Source organism: Pezoporus occidentalis, unplaced genomic scaffold, assembly GCF_034315485.1.
Source record: "Pezoporus occidentalis ecotype Australia unplaced genomic scaffold, CSIRO_AGI_Poc_V1 ctg14, whole genome shotgun sequence".
In the NCBI taxonomy this organism is placed as follows: Eukaryota; Metazoa; Chordata; class Aves; order Psittaciformes; family Psittacidae; genus Pezoporus; species Pezoporus occidentalis.
In genome coordinates this window covers 5,507,887-5,524,476 of record NW_026913209.1, presented here as the reverse complement: position 1 = coordinate 5,524,476, position 16,590 = coordinate 5,507,887, and the positions used below count along the sequence as shown (strand labels likewise).

Sequence of the window (16,590 nt, the reverse complement as noted above, 5' to 3'; positions counted from 1 at the left end):
ATAGATTTGGTTCTACTTATTAATTAACTGTTCTTTAATTAGCTAAAAGTATCCTGCAAAATATAACCTCCAGTGCAATTATTTTCATTATTAATGTAATTTTCACAGAATCCGATAACATTACTCACTCTGCCTTTCTTAAGTGGAAGAGATCTTATTCTATTGACTTTAAAGTGAGGGGAAAGAGAAAATATGCCTTTGCTTAGTGTCATATGCAGTGATGCTTAAGTCATGTGATATTTCAAAGGCTGATGAGAGGTGAAGAATGCATCTCACCCTTGCTGTTATACCATGAACTAGCAACTTGCCAGATTCCACAAGTTGAGAGGCCAAAATCTCAACTTCCCACTTAAATCTTAAGAATGCATGATATGCAGAACACAACTTGGAACCCCTTCAAGTGCCATATTAACTCACTGCTAGTAGCAGGATCCAGCAAACAAGGAAAAAAGAAAGTAGACTCTATGAAAATTTAGGGAATAAGATAATACTTGTTTTATAGACTTATTAAAAACCAAAACCACAAAAAAAACCAAACCAACCAAACAAAATAAAACAAAGAAAACAAACCAAGCTTTGTTTAAAAAATAAGAGAAAGAAAAGGCTTGCGCACAGTCCACCATTGTGATTAGAGGAAATGTATTGGCAGCTGAATTCAGTTCCCACAAAATGAATACAATTTTTTTCCCATGATTTCTGTGAGCATTTGACAAGACATGTGGCTGCTACTAGGGTTTTAAAATATGTTTGTAATGTTCAACTGTGGAATAATTTTTAAGATGGATTGCTAATTTCAGGGTCTAGTACAAAATGTCTCAAAAATGTTCCAGAAGGACCCAGTCTGAATCTCGGCAAAGGAACCACATTGTGCTCTGAATAGGAAGCAAGATGTTTTGTCCTACAGCACATTATATAAAAATCAATACTCCAAAAGGAAGAATGAAGGAGGCATAAGCACCTGTCAGATGACATATTACTATTAAGTGATGTGAAAACTGGGCCATTTTATTTATAAAGAAATGCTATTGAAAGGAGAATATTAAGTTATATATACATCATATTTTAATTTAGCAAATCTGTTGTGAGAAAACATATTTATTCTTTTTTTCTTCTTGAGAAAGAGTGGAAAGACTTTCAGTGATCTCTACCGAATAGCAGAGGCATTACCAGCTGTTTTAATGAAAATCTAAAAATTAGACTACATAGATAAGACGAAATAGCATAAAGTTCCACTATATATAGAAAACTTCAAGAGAAATCATATAATTTTTACATGCAACTAAAACTTATAAAACTAGGTGTAAATTTGTAAATGGTAGCTTAATGGATGTTGACCAACTTACCTACAGTACAAGGTAAATTCTACATGGCAATATAGCCCCCGCACAAACATAAAAATACAGGGAGACAATTTCAGCATGCTCTATGTGAAATTCCCAAATCTACAAAGATTAAATTCAATACAATATTTATGCTCTCAGTTCCCTAGGAAATTATAAAGAGGAAACAATATAAAATTCAGCATGATCAGAGTTATTGCTGTGACATTATCTACCCAGAAATACACTCTTAGTAAACATGGCACCTATTACTGAATCATAACTCGGCTGTAGTTTACTATCCTTAATGGCTGTCTAATTATCCAGGTATTGAGCAGGGAAATATATAAAGATCACATAATATGTAGTCCTTTTGATTTATAGGGAGTTTCAAATCCAGATGAGCATATTTGGGCTATTATGAATTACATCAGTGATTTCTACTGGGATCTCAGTGTCTAAACCAAAGCCAAAAGGCTTTGAAGCTTTGCACCTGCACCTGGATTAAGCACTTAGCGTTTCGAAACAACTTGCTGGGGGATCCTCTTTTACAGTAACTTTGTCAGGAATCACACTGACATCAGAGGAAACACCCAGCAGCTCTCCCTGAGTCCAGCACTGGCTCAGGTGAAAATTTGGTTTTGTCTGTACTGAGTATTGAATGTATAAGGACTACAAATTGTGTTTTATGAACTCTGCTGCGGAAAAGTGCAAATGATAACATTATGGAATGAATGAAAAACATCCTGAAGGTCACACATACAGCTTGGTCATACTAATGTCATCTCATGATGTACTGATGTCAGTATCTTTCACACTAGATGAGGTGCTCGTACAGGATCTCTCTGTTATTTATATGCAGTGTGCGTAACACCTTAAGATAAAATGGCTTTTCTTCCTAGCTAACTACTTTCATATAAAGGCTTATTAATTAGAAGAAATAACTGAAAACATTCAAAACTAGGCTGGTGTTGGAATTCAGAGGAAAACACAGATCTCTTTTCTTACCGTAGTTTTTTCCAGGCAGTGAAGCAGGTGGTGGTGCTGTGTTTCAAAGGAAGAGCCAGATTTGCTAACAAAGGCCTGTTCTTCTTCATTGGAGGACTGTTGATACATAGAACTCCATATTATTCTCATTTGTGAACAAGTGGGCTGTTATCCAAATATTTGATCAGAACTAATCTGGATTGTACACAGTAATATAACTGCAGCTACACTGCATAACCCAAATTTTGCTTATTTTTTTTTAAATCAAAATATTTTCTTTCCTGCCATTGCATTTCCTTTTAAATGTTTCCAACTTAGGTCTTTTATGCATAGATGGAATAACACAATTTACAAATGCAATCAACATGTAAGCTTTGAATATTGGATCAATGCATGCTTAAAATTATCATAAATTTAAATGACAGTAGACCTGTTGTTTTTTTTTTTTTCCCCGGGAATGTGCCTCATTTGAAGGAAATTAAACAGAGTTGTCCTCCTGGGATCATTTCATAGCACTAAAGAATTTGTGGTATTGCTGCTTACACAAAAATTCATGTCACTGATCCCAATCTGCTGAGTCTGGAAAACGTATAGCAGATGTTACTGACAGAGAATAAAGAATTAAGTAGAAAGCATTCACTGTTTATTAACTGCTTTCATAATTATTCACTAGAAAGCAAAAAAACTAAATAGGGAATGAAGTGGGATAATAGGGAAGATTACAGTTCAACTTTGGGATATTTGAAATCTGCATGGCAATTGAACTATTTGGTGTCTTTTTAGTTCAAAGATTTGAGTTCTTTCAAGCAGAAGAGGAAATAAGGGCTATGACTGCTCATCTTTAATGCTAGACTGGACAGATGGACAGCCACTTCCTCCTCTTCTGGCTATAGGTTAAAACCCTTGGCATTTTAACACATATCGAACAGAAAGGGCATAGAGGAATGAAAGCCTTCCTGTATGCCCCAGGGAATTGCCTGAATACCAGAAAATGTCAGGGATTAAGAAGCTCTGTGTCTTCAGTCTTTCTCAGCTGGGTACAGCTCCAGGCAGCAGAGGGATTGTCTCCAGCAGCATGGGTTGCTGTGGTTTCCAGTCCCAGCCACTGCCTGGTGCTCAGTCCTGGCTTCCTCAGCAGGTATAAGCAGGGGGTGGAATTTCTTCAGATAAGACTATATTTCAATGCATTTGGTATAATCACCAAGATTGTCCTTAAAGCAAAATAGGCACTTCCAGGGAATGTTTTCAATCTGAAGCATCTCTCTGTGCAAAAAATAGCCCGGAGCTACCTCTTTTCCTCACTAACAATGAAGCCTGGTTTTGTGGCCCAGGGTCTACCTGTCTAAAGTCAAATGAAATAAATCTAACCTAATTCCTAAGAGGCAAATGCTCTTTACTTTCTTAATGAGGTCTCCTAACTAAAAATGTGGGTTACATTTGAATCCAGCATGTCTATGTGGCCATTCCCCTCATCTTTTAATACCCCGCCATCTCATAAGCTTCCTTTAACAATAGTAATTGTCCAATTTATCCTTCTTTAATCTACCCCCAAATAGAACATTTCCTAAAAGACCCAAGCTGACTTGCCCTGGTGCTAAATAGAATAAGCCACTGCTGGGCTGTCATTAAGCTGTTACTCTGAAGCTGGAGGATATGGGAACATTACCTGCTGCAGCTGGTTACTCAGTAAGCCATTTCGTTTGCTCTGCATGTAGGCATTAGCACTCCCACTCTTTGCAGCACGAATTCGAGCAAGTCTGGCTTTCTGTGTAAACAGACAAAAGGAAGAGTGACACTTGTACTCATATCCATTATTCTGTTTCTCTAAAACCAGTAATTGGAATCAGCTGCTTATGACTATCAATATCATAATGACAGAAAGGCTGCATTGCATCTGTCCCCCAGGTGGAGCAAAGCATGAGTGTCTTCCTATTTAGAACGCAAATGACAGAAGGTTTATTGTTTGCATGCATCATCTAATGAGCACAATGATTTTGGAGAAGGTATTGGACAGATCATCATGTAAGGGCCTCCTTTTCTTTGTATTGTTGCAACTATGCCATCCCTTATGCCTTGTGGGTCAGGAACACAGGCATCCATCTCAGTTGCTCCTTCAGGGAAAATTTCTTTAAAGGTGAATATATTGTTCAAAAAACATAATGTTGCAACTTCCGTGAGGTGGTTTCTCAGAACCTTCTGGGTTTTTAGTGTAGCAGAATGTGTTAGTGCTTTTTATGCTGTCTCCCAGCTAAGGTCCTAAATGCTTGCTAGATCTTTTAAAAGCCTTTTTGTCTCTTCATGTCTGTTGGTATAATCTGACTTAATACTTGCCATCATTTATCATAATCTGATTTTTCAGACACTGCAGGGATCAAATTGCTGAGAGAGATCTGTGATTTCTCAGGTGAGCTTCATTGCTCATGAAGGTGACTTTCATTCCAAAGTGGGTGTTTCACGAGAGAAGGACACTTAACATCCACTTACTTCTGTACAAAAGCAAGAAACCAACATTAGGGGGAAACGAGGAAAAGACTCTTTCATCCAGTACTGTGGAAAACAGAGGCTTATATGAGATTTCTAGCGTGGTGTCCTGATTCTGTAATTTTTGTGTCTGGTTACACAGAGAGAGTCTGGGTTTATCTTCATGGTTAAATTTCTGATTCTGAAAGCCAAATGCTGAGCAGCATTTGGAGTTGAATGGCTGCTGAAGAACAGGAAGAGATAAAGTGAAGAACTTAAAAAACTGACTTTGATATATTAATTAGGATTTTCATATCTGATAATTACTCAGTTGATATTTTCAGAAAATAGAGGAAACATCTTCCCCTCTTGCCCCAATTTCTGGGACATTAAACATCACCATGAAATGACTGAGAATCTCTGAATAGGGAAGCAGCCAGGTCACTGCAGCACCAGATCTCTCTAGCATGATTAATAATTAACTGACTATAAGGAATAGCTCAACACCACGCTTCTTTGCACCCACAGCCTCAAACTCACAGATCTTCTCAACAGCAAGCCAAGAATTCATGACAGCTAACAGCAGACATGCTAGAAGCTGGCTGACGTTATATGTAATGTATTTATTAGCTTTTAACTGTTCTGAAAGAAAATAAGATAATGCTGTGCATGTGTGCATCACTGAGCCAAAAATTTCACATGAGAGGCTGTGGCCTGATTTTGTGATATATTGTGTATTTTAGGATAGCACATTGTTTTGTTGCCTTCCTCGGTGCACACAGCCTTTCTAGCAATGCAGTTAATGCATTAATTATGCTAGTGGTAAGGAGGCAAGTGCCCCAATCACCTGCACAGTGCTTCTGCACAGGTCAGTTCCTGCTTTCCCCTTCCTCCTGTTAGCACTGGAAGGACATCTGCAGCCCCACACTCAAACACCCTGAGCAGGCCCCCAGGGGCTGGACTGGGGGGTAAATGTCCAGTCTTTCACTGAGCACCATGACTGACCAGCGGCAGGCAGCCTAGCGTGCTGCAGTGAGCCACCTGGCATGCGATGCTCCAACCCTCAGGCTCACACAGGCTCCTCGGTGGCACGTCCAGTGCTACCAATGTGAATAGGGCTGAGTCCTCAAAGCTACCAATTAAAAATCTCTTTGAGGGGGTAGAAAATTGGTTCTTTTCAAAATGGAGCTCTTGAGATACAACACCAGTGTGATGGGCGAAGGCAGAGGGAAGAGCTTTACCTATGCCACAGAATATTCATGGGTTGGGATGTGTGCACTGGGTTATGTACATAAATATATTAAAGGTCTTTCTTAGTACTACTGTTTAGCCTTAGGAGCTTGAGACACTTCAGAGATGCCTTTGCAGGGTGCAATATGGAGTCCCATAAATAAGTGATTTCAGGCACAAAAGTTTTCGCTGTGGTACTTTTCAGTGTGCTTTTCATACAGGGAGATTTATTAGACTTAATGAACATGCATTAGTTATGTTTTTCCTTTTAGCATGCATATTCATTTTCTCTTGCAGTGATGAAGCAATAATTAATTGAAGCACCAATTAATAAAGATATATAAAACATAACAGTTTGTCAGACTATCTTAATATATCTATGTGCTACAACACATACAATATGAAGGCTGTATTTCCCATGTGGAGTTTTCAAATAGCTTTGCAAATATAAATTTGTTGCATCTTAGAAAGCTTTTGTGAGGTGAATAGTAAGTAATAGTTTACATCTTTCTAGCTGAGATCCATTCATATGGCCTGAGTTTACATCACTTACCAAAAAGAAGAAAATAAATCTGTTACCAAGACAGGAACCAGATACTGTGGCTTCCATGCTTATACTTCAGCTTACAGAAAATTCTCCTGAAACTGGAGGTGTTTACAAATCTGTTAAAGTGATAAGATTTCTTTTCAGTGCTTCTGCCTGATTTATATCAGAGCCTGTAGCATGAGTAATCTAGTGACTCCTCACATTTCCTATCAGGGAATCAGTAAAAGCTCATGTAGGGAACAGGTTTATAAGGGCTGTGCACTGGGCATTGAATTCCCATGAAGGACACCAAAACGATGCGATGGCATCAGGAAAACTCTGATAACAGAACAACTGTTTTTTTTTTGTTTAGTCTGCAAACTGCTGTGAGGTTTTCCCTGTTAGCCATTGAATGTGACTCTGATGTTGGTAACACTTATGTCATCCAGTAAAAAAACAATGTAGGTGAAATACAGTTCTTTTCCACCACAATAATCTTGTCTGAAACATCGTGAAGAAACTGATGATCAGATTTCCTTGTATTTACATTGAACTTCACTTTTGAATGAATCGTTTTTTTTTCCTAGCTTCAAATTTTAACAGCTTAGAGGTAGGTCCTTGTCTATGGCTGCACTTAACAGAAACCTTACAAAGGGAATTCACTGTTATTTAACAACAGCTAGCTCTGTCAGTTTTAGAAATATAAAAATTTAATTTCATAAGCTTTTAATAAGTGCAGTGTAGCACTGTAGGGTATTTACAACATTCAGCTTTTAATACTCAAGATGCCCTCAGGTGTCCAGCTGTTTTAAGAGAGAGATTTTATCAGGAACACTTTAAGGCAGGGCTTACTGCAGTACCGTGAATCATTTTTTTTGCAAGAGCGTATCTTCATTTTGCTATGCAAGAAGCCTAGGTAGCCTAGGTAATTTAGTACTTAGATAGTTCCTGCTGTCACTCTTCTGCTGCTCTCTAGACTACATAACTATCTTACTATCAAAACTCAAAATTTGCTAATTACTTACTTTATGATTATTTTTTAATGGTCTTGTAGAATTAAAAGATAAGAATTTGTTCACAGTCCTTCTGTGTGTACTGGTTTTTGCTGGAACTGAGTTACTTTTCCTCATAGTAGCTGGTATAGAATCAATCATAGAATAACACAGGTTGGAAGGAACCTTGAAAGATCATCTGATCTAACATTCTATGGAAAATGGGGCCTAGATAAGATTATCTAGCACCCCATATAATCACATCTTGAAAACCTTCTGCAAGGGGGACTCTACCACTTCACTGGGGATGTCATTTCAATGGATAATTGTTCTTGTGTCCAGATGAAACCTCTCCTTGCCCAACTCTTACCGGTTGCCCCTTGTCTTCTTCATGTGGCTCCTTGTGAAGATAGAGTCCTCATCCTATTTGTAGTCATCCTTTAAGTAACAGAATACTCTTTTCTTCAGGGAGAAAAGACCTAGGTCCTTCCATCTTTCCTCATATGTCAAGTTTGCCAGCTCTATGGAACTATGTTTTGGATTTGTGACTAGAACAGTATTGGTAACATGGGGTATTTTAGCTACTGCTGAGCAGTGCGTACACAGCATCAAGGCCTTTTCTGCTCCTCAGACTGTCCTGCCAAGTAGGCTGAAGGTGCATGAGAAGTTGGGGGGGACATAGCCAGGAAAGCTGACCCCAGCTGAGCAGGGATATTCCATACCATATGATGTCATGCTCAGCAATAAAACTGGATGGGGATGGAGCTTGGCAGGGGCTGCCCTTGCTCTGGAACAAGCTGAGCATCAGTTCGTTGGAGGTGAGCAATTGGTGCATTATTTTTTTTCTTGTCCCCCCTCCCTCTGTTGCTGCCCCCCACACCCTCAGGCCTCATCCATCACCCCCACCTGAAAAAGCTATTAAACTTTCTTTATCCACACCCATGAATTTTTGCACATTTATCTTTCTGAGTCTTCCCCCTACGCTGCTGGGGAGGAGAGAACAAGTGCCTGGGTGGTAGAATTGTCCAAATATCAAGTCACATTGTTTATATCACTTTTTTAATGGCCTTTCATAAACCCATTCTGTATGTTTGTTTTCAAGTGAAAAATCAAGCTCAGATTTCATGCTCTGATCTTCTGATTTTCAGTAGTCACAAATAATTGACTTCAGATTAGCTGAAAATAATTTATAGGATGTCAGCATGTAGCAGAGAAGGAAGTGCTGTTTATGTACATTAATGTGTATGGAACTAAATAAGGTTCATACATTTGTTGAGTCATTCCTTGCTTTCACAACCTATTCAAATTATCAAATTATTCAAATTTTCGACACTGTCCTGCATGACATCCTTGTCTCTAAATTGGAGAGACACCAGTTTTATAGATGGACCACTTGGTGGATAGAGAACTGGTTGGATGGCCGCACACAAAGAGTTGTGGTCAATGGCTCAATGTCCAGCTGGAGACCAGTAATGAGTGGTGTCCCTCAGGGATCGGTGTTGGGACCAGGCTTGATCAACATCTTTGTCACTGACATGGACAGTGGGATTGAGTGCGCCCTCAGCAAGTTTGCTGATGACACCAAGCTGTGTGGTTCAGTTGATACGCTGGAGGGAAGGAATGCCATCCAGAGGGACCTTGACACACTTGTGAGGTGGGCTGATGCCAACTTTATGAAGTTTAACCATGCCAAGTGCAAGGTCCTACATCTGGGTCGGAGCAATCCCAGGCACAGCTACAGGTTGGGCAGAGAAGAGATTCAGAGCAGCCCTGCGGAGAAGGACTTGGGGGTGCTGGTCGATGAGAAAATAAACATGAGTCAGCAGTGTGAGCTCTCAGCCCCTCTACTCTGCTCTCGTGAGACCTCACCTGGAGTATTGTGTGCAGTTCTGGTGTCCTCAACATAAAAAGGACATGGAACTGTTGGAACAAGGCCAGAGGAGGGCCACGAGGGTGATCAGGGGACTGGAGCACCTCCTGTATGAAGGCGGGCTGAGAAAGTTTGGGCTGTTCAGCCTGGAGAAGAGAAGGCTGAGTGGAGACCTCATAGCAGCCTTCCAGTATCTGAAGAGGGCCTATAAGGATGCTGGGGAGGGACTTTTCATTAGGGACTGTAGTGATAGGACAAGGGGTAATGGGTTAAAACTTAAACAGGGGAAGTTTAGGTTGGATATAAGGAAGAAATTCTTTACTGTGACAGTGGTAAGGCACTGGAACGGGTTGCCCAGGGAGGTTGTGAATGCTCCATCCCAGGCGGTGTTCAAGGCCAGGTTGGACTGAGCCTTGGGTGGCATGGTTTAGTGTGAGGTGTCCCTGCCCATGGCAGGGGGGTTGGAACTAGATGTTCTTAGGGTCCTTTCCAACCCTAACTATTCTATGATTCTATGACTGTATTGTTCAGTAAAAACAAGCTTTCCATGCTTCTGTGCTAAATTCAAAAATCTTGGGTAAGTTGTTTTGTTAGTTATGTCTTGGCACCCCCACTGAGGTTAATGGCCTATTTATGTCATTTAAAGAAGTCACAATAGCTATCAGGGTTCCCTACTACAAACACTCAGCTCTAGACAGCCAGGTGCTGTTAAGCAGTTGTTGCAGTTTATTTGAGAGCTATTTATATTTATTTAGTAAGTAATTATTCATAAATTGACAGATAAATACATCATGCACAATCAATAAATAATAAAGTCAAGCCAATCTTTAGCATAGATTTTGCTATACGAAGACAGAAGACCATAGTCACATGAAAGATTCAGGTTGAGTTTTATGTATTATGTCAGGGTTTGGAGCTGATGATAGTTGTTTAGGTTTCTGTTGTGGCACCATTTGTCACTATTGGGATAAAGTGCTTGGGTAACTAAATTAAGGCTTCTTCAGTTATCAGATAATGAACAATAGTGGCCAGATGGACCCACACTTAGGACTTGATGTTTAAGAGAATACAAGGCTTTTGCCTTCAAAATATGCAGAAAAATAGATGTATGTAAAACAGAGAAAGCATCTAGCAAAGAATGCTTCATTCAGGGTAAGGAGCTGCCGCAGTACATAGGATGGAGCTTTACAGCCAAGCTGCCATTGGGTGGCCAGACACAGGTTCCAAGAAGAGCCCTTCCCTGTGTTGGCAGTCATCCCAGTGAATATAGAACTGTGAGGGTCTAGCCATATCTTAACCCTTGATACCCATCAAATATGGAATAGGAAATTGTATCCAAGCTTACCTAAACTTTTTCTGTCCTTTCCTTTACACATGGACCAGTCACAACACATCTGTCATTAACATTGCCACCTGAAGGCACTGATGGGCAACCAAAATAACTTGGCCTCTTGAAATTTTCTACAGCTGAGAAAAGCTCCACAAATAGGATTTTTCAGAACTGTCTCAGTAGTGATAAATATGCTTGAGGAAAAGTTGCAGTAAGACTACAGGGCATAATTAGTTCTGCCTTGAATTGCAATTGTCAGGGTATGTCAAATCCTTGGACCTTATTATCTGATAGAAGAAAATGTTCTCATAAGCACAAATGAATTTTCTTTGCTTTTTATTTCCACCTATTTTTTTTGTTGTTTATGTTGATTGCCAGTGAGTTCCCGCAGTGCAGTGGAAGGTTGGCCTCTCCTGACAACCTATTACAAAGTGGGATTTAAAGCTAATTACAATATATTCCATGGTTGGAAGCAGGATCTTCCTTTGAAATGTATTCAAAATGAGATGGTATATATACATTTCTTCTTCCATGTTCTCCTGAGCCTTAATGTACAGCATCTTTTGGCCAAAAAGAAACAAATGGAATCATCTAATCTTGAATGACTGTGCAGAACTCAGTAAATGCATATGCTGATGGTCACATGGCTCTTGAACAAACCTAATATAAGTGACGATTTTTTCTTCTGCTGAAAATTGCCAGCGCTCCTGTACGAGATTTTGACTTCAATGGAGAACTTGCTCTTAAGTTTCCTTACAGACTAAATGTTTCGCCATTTCTGAAGACTATCTTGATTAAACTTCTGCATGAGATACTGATAAAATAAGTTACACAATTCAAACACACAACTCCCACAATCAGATGGAAGCTGTTGTAGCCAGCGGGAGGTACCACTGCCTGCAGGGGTGCATGCTGTGCTCCATGAAACAGCTCCTTCTTTCAAGCTTATGTTCTTCAGCCTTAGAGAGTAAGAATAAGGTTTGTGCCTAAGGGAATACTTATTTCAGAAAGCTGCGAGAAGCTTCTACTGTATTGAATGAAGAAGGAATTTCAAACTTCAATAATGTGACCTTTTTGCTTGAATATTCTTATGCAATGCAATAGAACCCTTCTGTGACATGCAAGGCTATATTTCATAGCTAAATATTGCTAAATATGGACTATACAGTACCCAAGAAGTGCCTTTTGTTGATTTTTTTTTCAGTCTCTCAGCGCGATATTCGGTTCAACATCTCAGTCATTTTAGATTGACAGAGATCAGCTTTGCAATAGGAGATACAAATGAGTGAGGAGATATAAATTAGTGCTAAGTCAATCAGACCTCAAAGCCATTTTCTCTGAAGCAAGAAAGGCATCAACACAGTCGGAAATCCCTTATCCTTATTGTCGGCAGTGTTCTGGAGAGCAGAGAAAAAACACTTGGCAAGACTGCCATTTATCATTTAATATTCCTGTTTGAAACGTACAATGAGTTCACTGTTTAGCAAGAAGAAAAGTCAGTTATTAACTCAAGCAGCTTCTACTCAGGAAGAGATTATAAGGAATAATAGCCAGTCTGCCAATCTAATTATTGCAAGCAAGGTATTTTCTAGTGTCCATCTCTTTCTCACTAGCAAGTGTAAAGCAGGCACAGAATATTCTGTTTCTTGACATGCAGTAGGAGACAGTCTCTATAGGAAGTAAGTCTGTCTGTGTCTGCAGTTATTATGAAAGCTTGAAACAGGCACATTTATTGCTGGGATCAAGCAGATACGTTACTCATGACTGGTACAATGCTCTGAGGCACAGTAATGAAGCATTGTGTTTTGGCTGATGTATACTGTTCTTTGTCTGCTGCCATTACACAAACAGAAGTGGAAAAATTCTTGGCAGAAACAACGCAGTGTAGAAGTGACATGTCTGTATATCCCAGCTCTGAGAGAGCGGAATGCACAGCTAGAACTAGCATGTGGGACAAAATGGCATGCAAAAGGGTGGGTGGAATTAATAGATAGGTAAGGTATGGTATTTGGTTCTCTGAAGCAGCCTATATTTTAAATCAGGTTTCTAGAAAGGTATGACATTTTTGTGATACACCTGGTTTCTTTTATGGCCATTTTCCCCATCTGACAGCATTCTTCCAAGGTGTGGCCATTAAAGGGTGCAATATTTTCAGCCTGAAACGATGACTGACTTGGCCATGTACCTCTCTTTCTTCTCAAGATATTCTGGGAATGGTATGACTGTGTACATTTATTTCACTTCCTTTGCATGAAGAAAATAATTAAAAAGGTGTCCAGAAAGAAGCAAATAATTCTGTATGTTTAAATCTGGTGCTTTTGTCTATATGAGGCAGATGAAGCCTTCAGCTGGCTGTGTTCCCCAGTCTATGTATGTAGTCTCTAGCAATGGCCTACCTGCACATCTCTGTGGGCAATGATCCTGCTCTCCTTGGATCTCTGGAGACTCGGGACCCCTGAACAGAGGCCATGGGACCACAGAAAGTTCTTACTTAGAACTTAGAGCCTTAGCCTTGGCAATCTTGCAACCTGTGTTTCAACCACTCATCTCAATGGCCAACAGCAGAGAAGCAGAAGGCAATGCATCTCAGCTCCCTTATCAGAGCTTCAGGTGTCAGTGGAAGCTCTCTAAGATGCTTAGTATTGCAGGTTTGGGTGAAGTAGATTGGTATTAGTACACTAGCCATGATGTGGGGTGGAAGCTGATTGCTCTGGCTTGGCTGCAGCTCTTCCAGTAAACAGTTCTTCCTGGCTCCTGACCTTGCCCAGATGGGTCAGGGAGAGGAACTGTCTTGTTGGAGGACTTGGTGGTGTTTTAGTGATAGACTCAGCAAATCAAGGAAGCTGGAGAAAGAGACTTTTGTTTTTGGCTTTTTGTGACTAAGTTTTTAAATTTTTTTTCTGAAGCCTTTTAAGCAAAGTAGGTGCTGAGGAGACAATTTCGTCAATAATCAGATTCTCCAGAGACTGGACCTGGGGATTAGATACATGGATTAGTAGAGCAGGCTGCTAAGAGAGACATTAGAAATCATTATTAGGTTTTTTTTCTTTCTAGTTATTCTTTTTTCCTCAGAAGATGCTCATGGAAAGAAAGTCTGCGTGAGAAACACAGAAGGATCTTCAGTGGGTGGAACGGCAGCAATTGCCTGAAAATACTAGATCTAGTCTAACAAGTAGGATGAATTACCACAATGGTAAATCTGTAAATTTTGACATAAAAGATAAATGAACCATGTTGTGTTTTTTTCTTTTTTGTCTGATGTTGTTTTTCATCTAGGACATAGGCTAGGTGTGTGGCACATATACAGAATAGTTATTTTGCTAAGAAATACTTTGAGGATGCACAACATATAGAAAGTCATGTTACCAATTTTTCAATAACAGAAGTGAAAAAAATTAGGAGCTCACCTTTTGTGCCCTGCGCTTGTCTGCTCGTTGATTCTGGTGGTAGATACGGCTGAAGTTGGAGACAATTACAGGAACTGGCAAAGCAATGACCAAGACCCCACTCAGGGAGCATATTGAACCAAAAATCTTGCCAGCTATTGTCTTTGGCACCATGTCACCATATCTGGATCAAAGAAAAACAAAAGCAAAATGTTTTTCAAATATTGAATTTCAAGATGAATTAATTGCATAATAGATTTTCTTCTCTTGCAAATAATACTTGCTGCATTCCCAGAGTTGTGCATTCTGTCCATCAAAATGTGGGCATCTATGTTTTACCTGCTGTAGTCTTCCCAGGCTGCCTGGAGAGTGAGAGACCTTGCTAAGGAAGAAAAAATAAATTGGTGTTGAATTTAAGTCTTTACTCTTGTTTGCTTGTTGGAAGAACTCATCACTTTCCATTGGCAAGATCACAGGGACACTATTTGGTAAGTCAGGTGCCAAGCTGAATAATCTGTTGTCTCACTTAAGTTGATACAGTACTTTCATTTAGGATGGTAGCACATTTTTTGCACCAGTTGTCCAGGAGATTGTGGAATTTCTATCTTTGGAAATTTTCAACACTTGGCTGGACAAAAGCACAGCTGATCTAACCCACTACTGTTGATAGGCTGCCTTTGAGTGGGGGATTGAACTAGCTGCCCCCTAGAGGTCTCATCTATGGTCTAGACGAAAGCAAACATGAAAAATTCAACCCACAATCAATCAACCAACCAAATTCTAACTGCAATTCCTGGCAGTGCTCAAAATCACTAGGGCTACTACCTCTCTTTATGATGCTGCGTATTGTTTGGCCCAGCAAGTGAAAACTTAGTGCTACTGCAGTATGTGAAGGCAATCCAGTGACAGCTTATTGTGAGATATCAGCTCATTGCACTCTGTAGCGTGCCATATTCTGTAAGTATTTAATTACATACTATGGAATTTAATAAAGAGATAAATTACTTTCAAGTACCATTTGGATTTTTTCTTTGCTGGATTTTAAGTTATTATTAAACATTATCGTGGCATGCGTGTTTAGTATGTTTGTGAGAAGGGAGGTAGCGCATTCCCTATTACAAAGAATTTATAAACTGTTAACACAAGAAAAGATTAGAAATAAAACTGCAGGAGGAGCAGTGTTTGGGAAATGCTATGGAAAACAAAATCTGTCTGCTTAGCAGGAACTGGAAAAATAATAACGATGAGGGCTGTCTTCAAGTCACATGGTCCAAATCCTGCACCTAATCACGAGGAGAGGATAAGTGGATGGGGATATCAGATGATGGAGAATCTGTATGGACTTAGAGAACACTTTCTGGCAATGAGTGCTCAGCATATGTCAGAAGGATATGTATTGCTTTGTAGGTGAAGATGAATAGATTGAATTTTGTAAGATAAGAGTAAGGTGTTTAACATAAATATTAAAATAAGTTGTCATCCAGGCTGATATAATATAGATTATCAAGTCTTAGACTACTGACAAAGATCATCTTGTGTAAAATAAATGTTTATTTGCTTTACAAAACATGATCAAGTATAAAATATTCACAGGAAAAAAGACATTAATATTTCTACCCCCCCCCCCCCCCCCCCCCTCTCTTTGAATGCTATAGTTTCAGATTTTGTGACATGTGAGACAGAATAAAATACATCATGTAATAGAATCCATCTTCTAAACTATTAATATAGCTGGTCTTAATGACAAGATGCATAAAACTGGAAAAATACAAGAAAGAGATCATGCTTTCCTTCTCATAAAGATTTGCATCTCACAACATAGGCATTTTTGGTGCTTATCTTCCTAAAGCCAGAGCTGACTTTCAGCTGTCAGGAGTGATGCATGCCTAGCTGTTCTTTCCTCTGAGCAGAGAAGTGAATAAATGACCTTTCAAGGTCCCTTTGACAAATGGGATGCCCGACACCTAACTAACTCCTTTTTTTTTTCAGGCAGAGCAGTGAGGAGAGTGGTGGGCATGGGGCCAGGGTGGTGAGCTTGGGGGAGAAGTCCCAGGATCTAATCATTGATAATCATTGCTGATTTAGTACTCGTTATTGTTTTACATCAGCCTTTTAGATACAATCCAAGTATTTTCCTAAATTGAATCAAAGTGTATCAGCAGAAAGCTATTTAAAAGGCACACACTCGACACAACCAGATCTTGAAATTTAAAAATTACACATGCGCAGCACTACTGGAACAGATCTCTTTAACTAGATTCCAGAATCTGTATTTAGATGCCTATCCTAGTTAGATGCCTTGAAATCCTATATTTCTGAACCTTCATAAGCTCATATAGTCACTGGTGGCTGCTGTGGACGGGAGGCATTGCTGGCTCCAATTAATTTGGTTTGATGTTGCTCAGGGATATAGTTCATCCTGTTGATAATGTGACACTGTAATTATGTGAACCAAGTGCAGACTGATGTTTTAGGAGTGGTGACAGGAAC

The 16,590-nt window shown here is 39.5% G+C and overlaps 1 protein-coding gene across 3 annotated transcripts in view; it reads right to left on the bottom strand.

Annotated features, from left to right (window-relative positions):
• KCND2 (potassium voltage-gated channel subfamily D member 2) overlaps positions 1-16,590 on the bottom strand; it is a 287,025-nt gene that overhangs the window by 7,746 nt on the left and 262,689 nt on the right. For all 3 annotated transcript variants that reach the window (XM_062609657.1, XM_062609654.1, XM_062609653.1), the window contains 3 exons: positions 14,122-14,284; positions 3,973-4,071; positions 2,328-2,423 (listed from right to left, as the gene is read on the bottom strand). In XM_062609657.1, the coding sequence (XP_062465641.1) occupies positions 2,328-2,423; positions 3,973-4,071; positions 14,122-14,284 (358 nt within the window). The remainder of the gene's footprint in view (positions 1-2,327; positions 2,424-3,972; positions 4,072-14,121; positions 14,285-16,590) is intronic.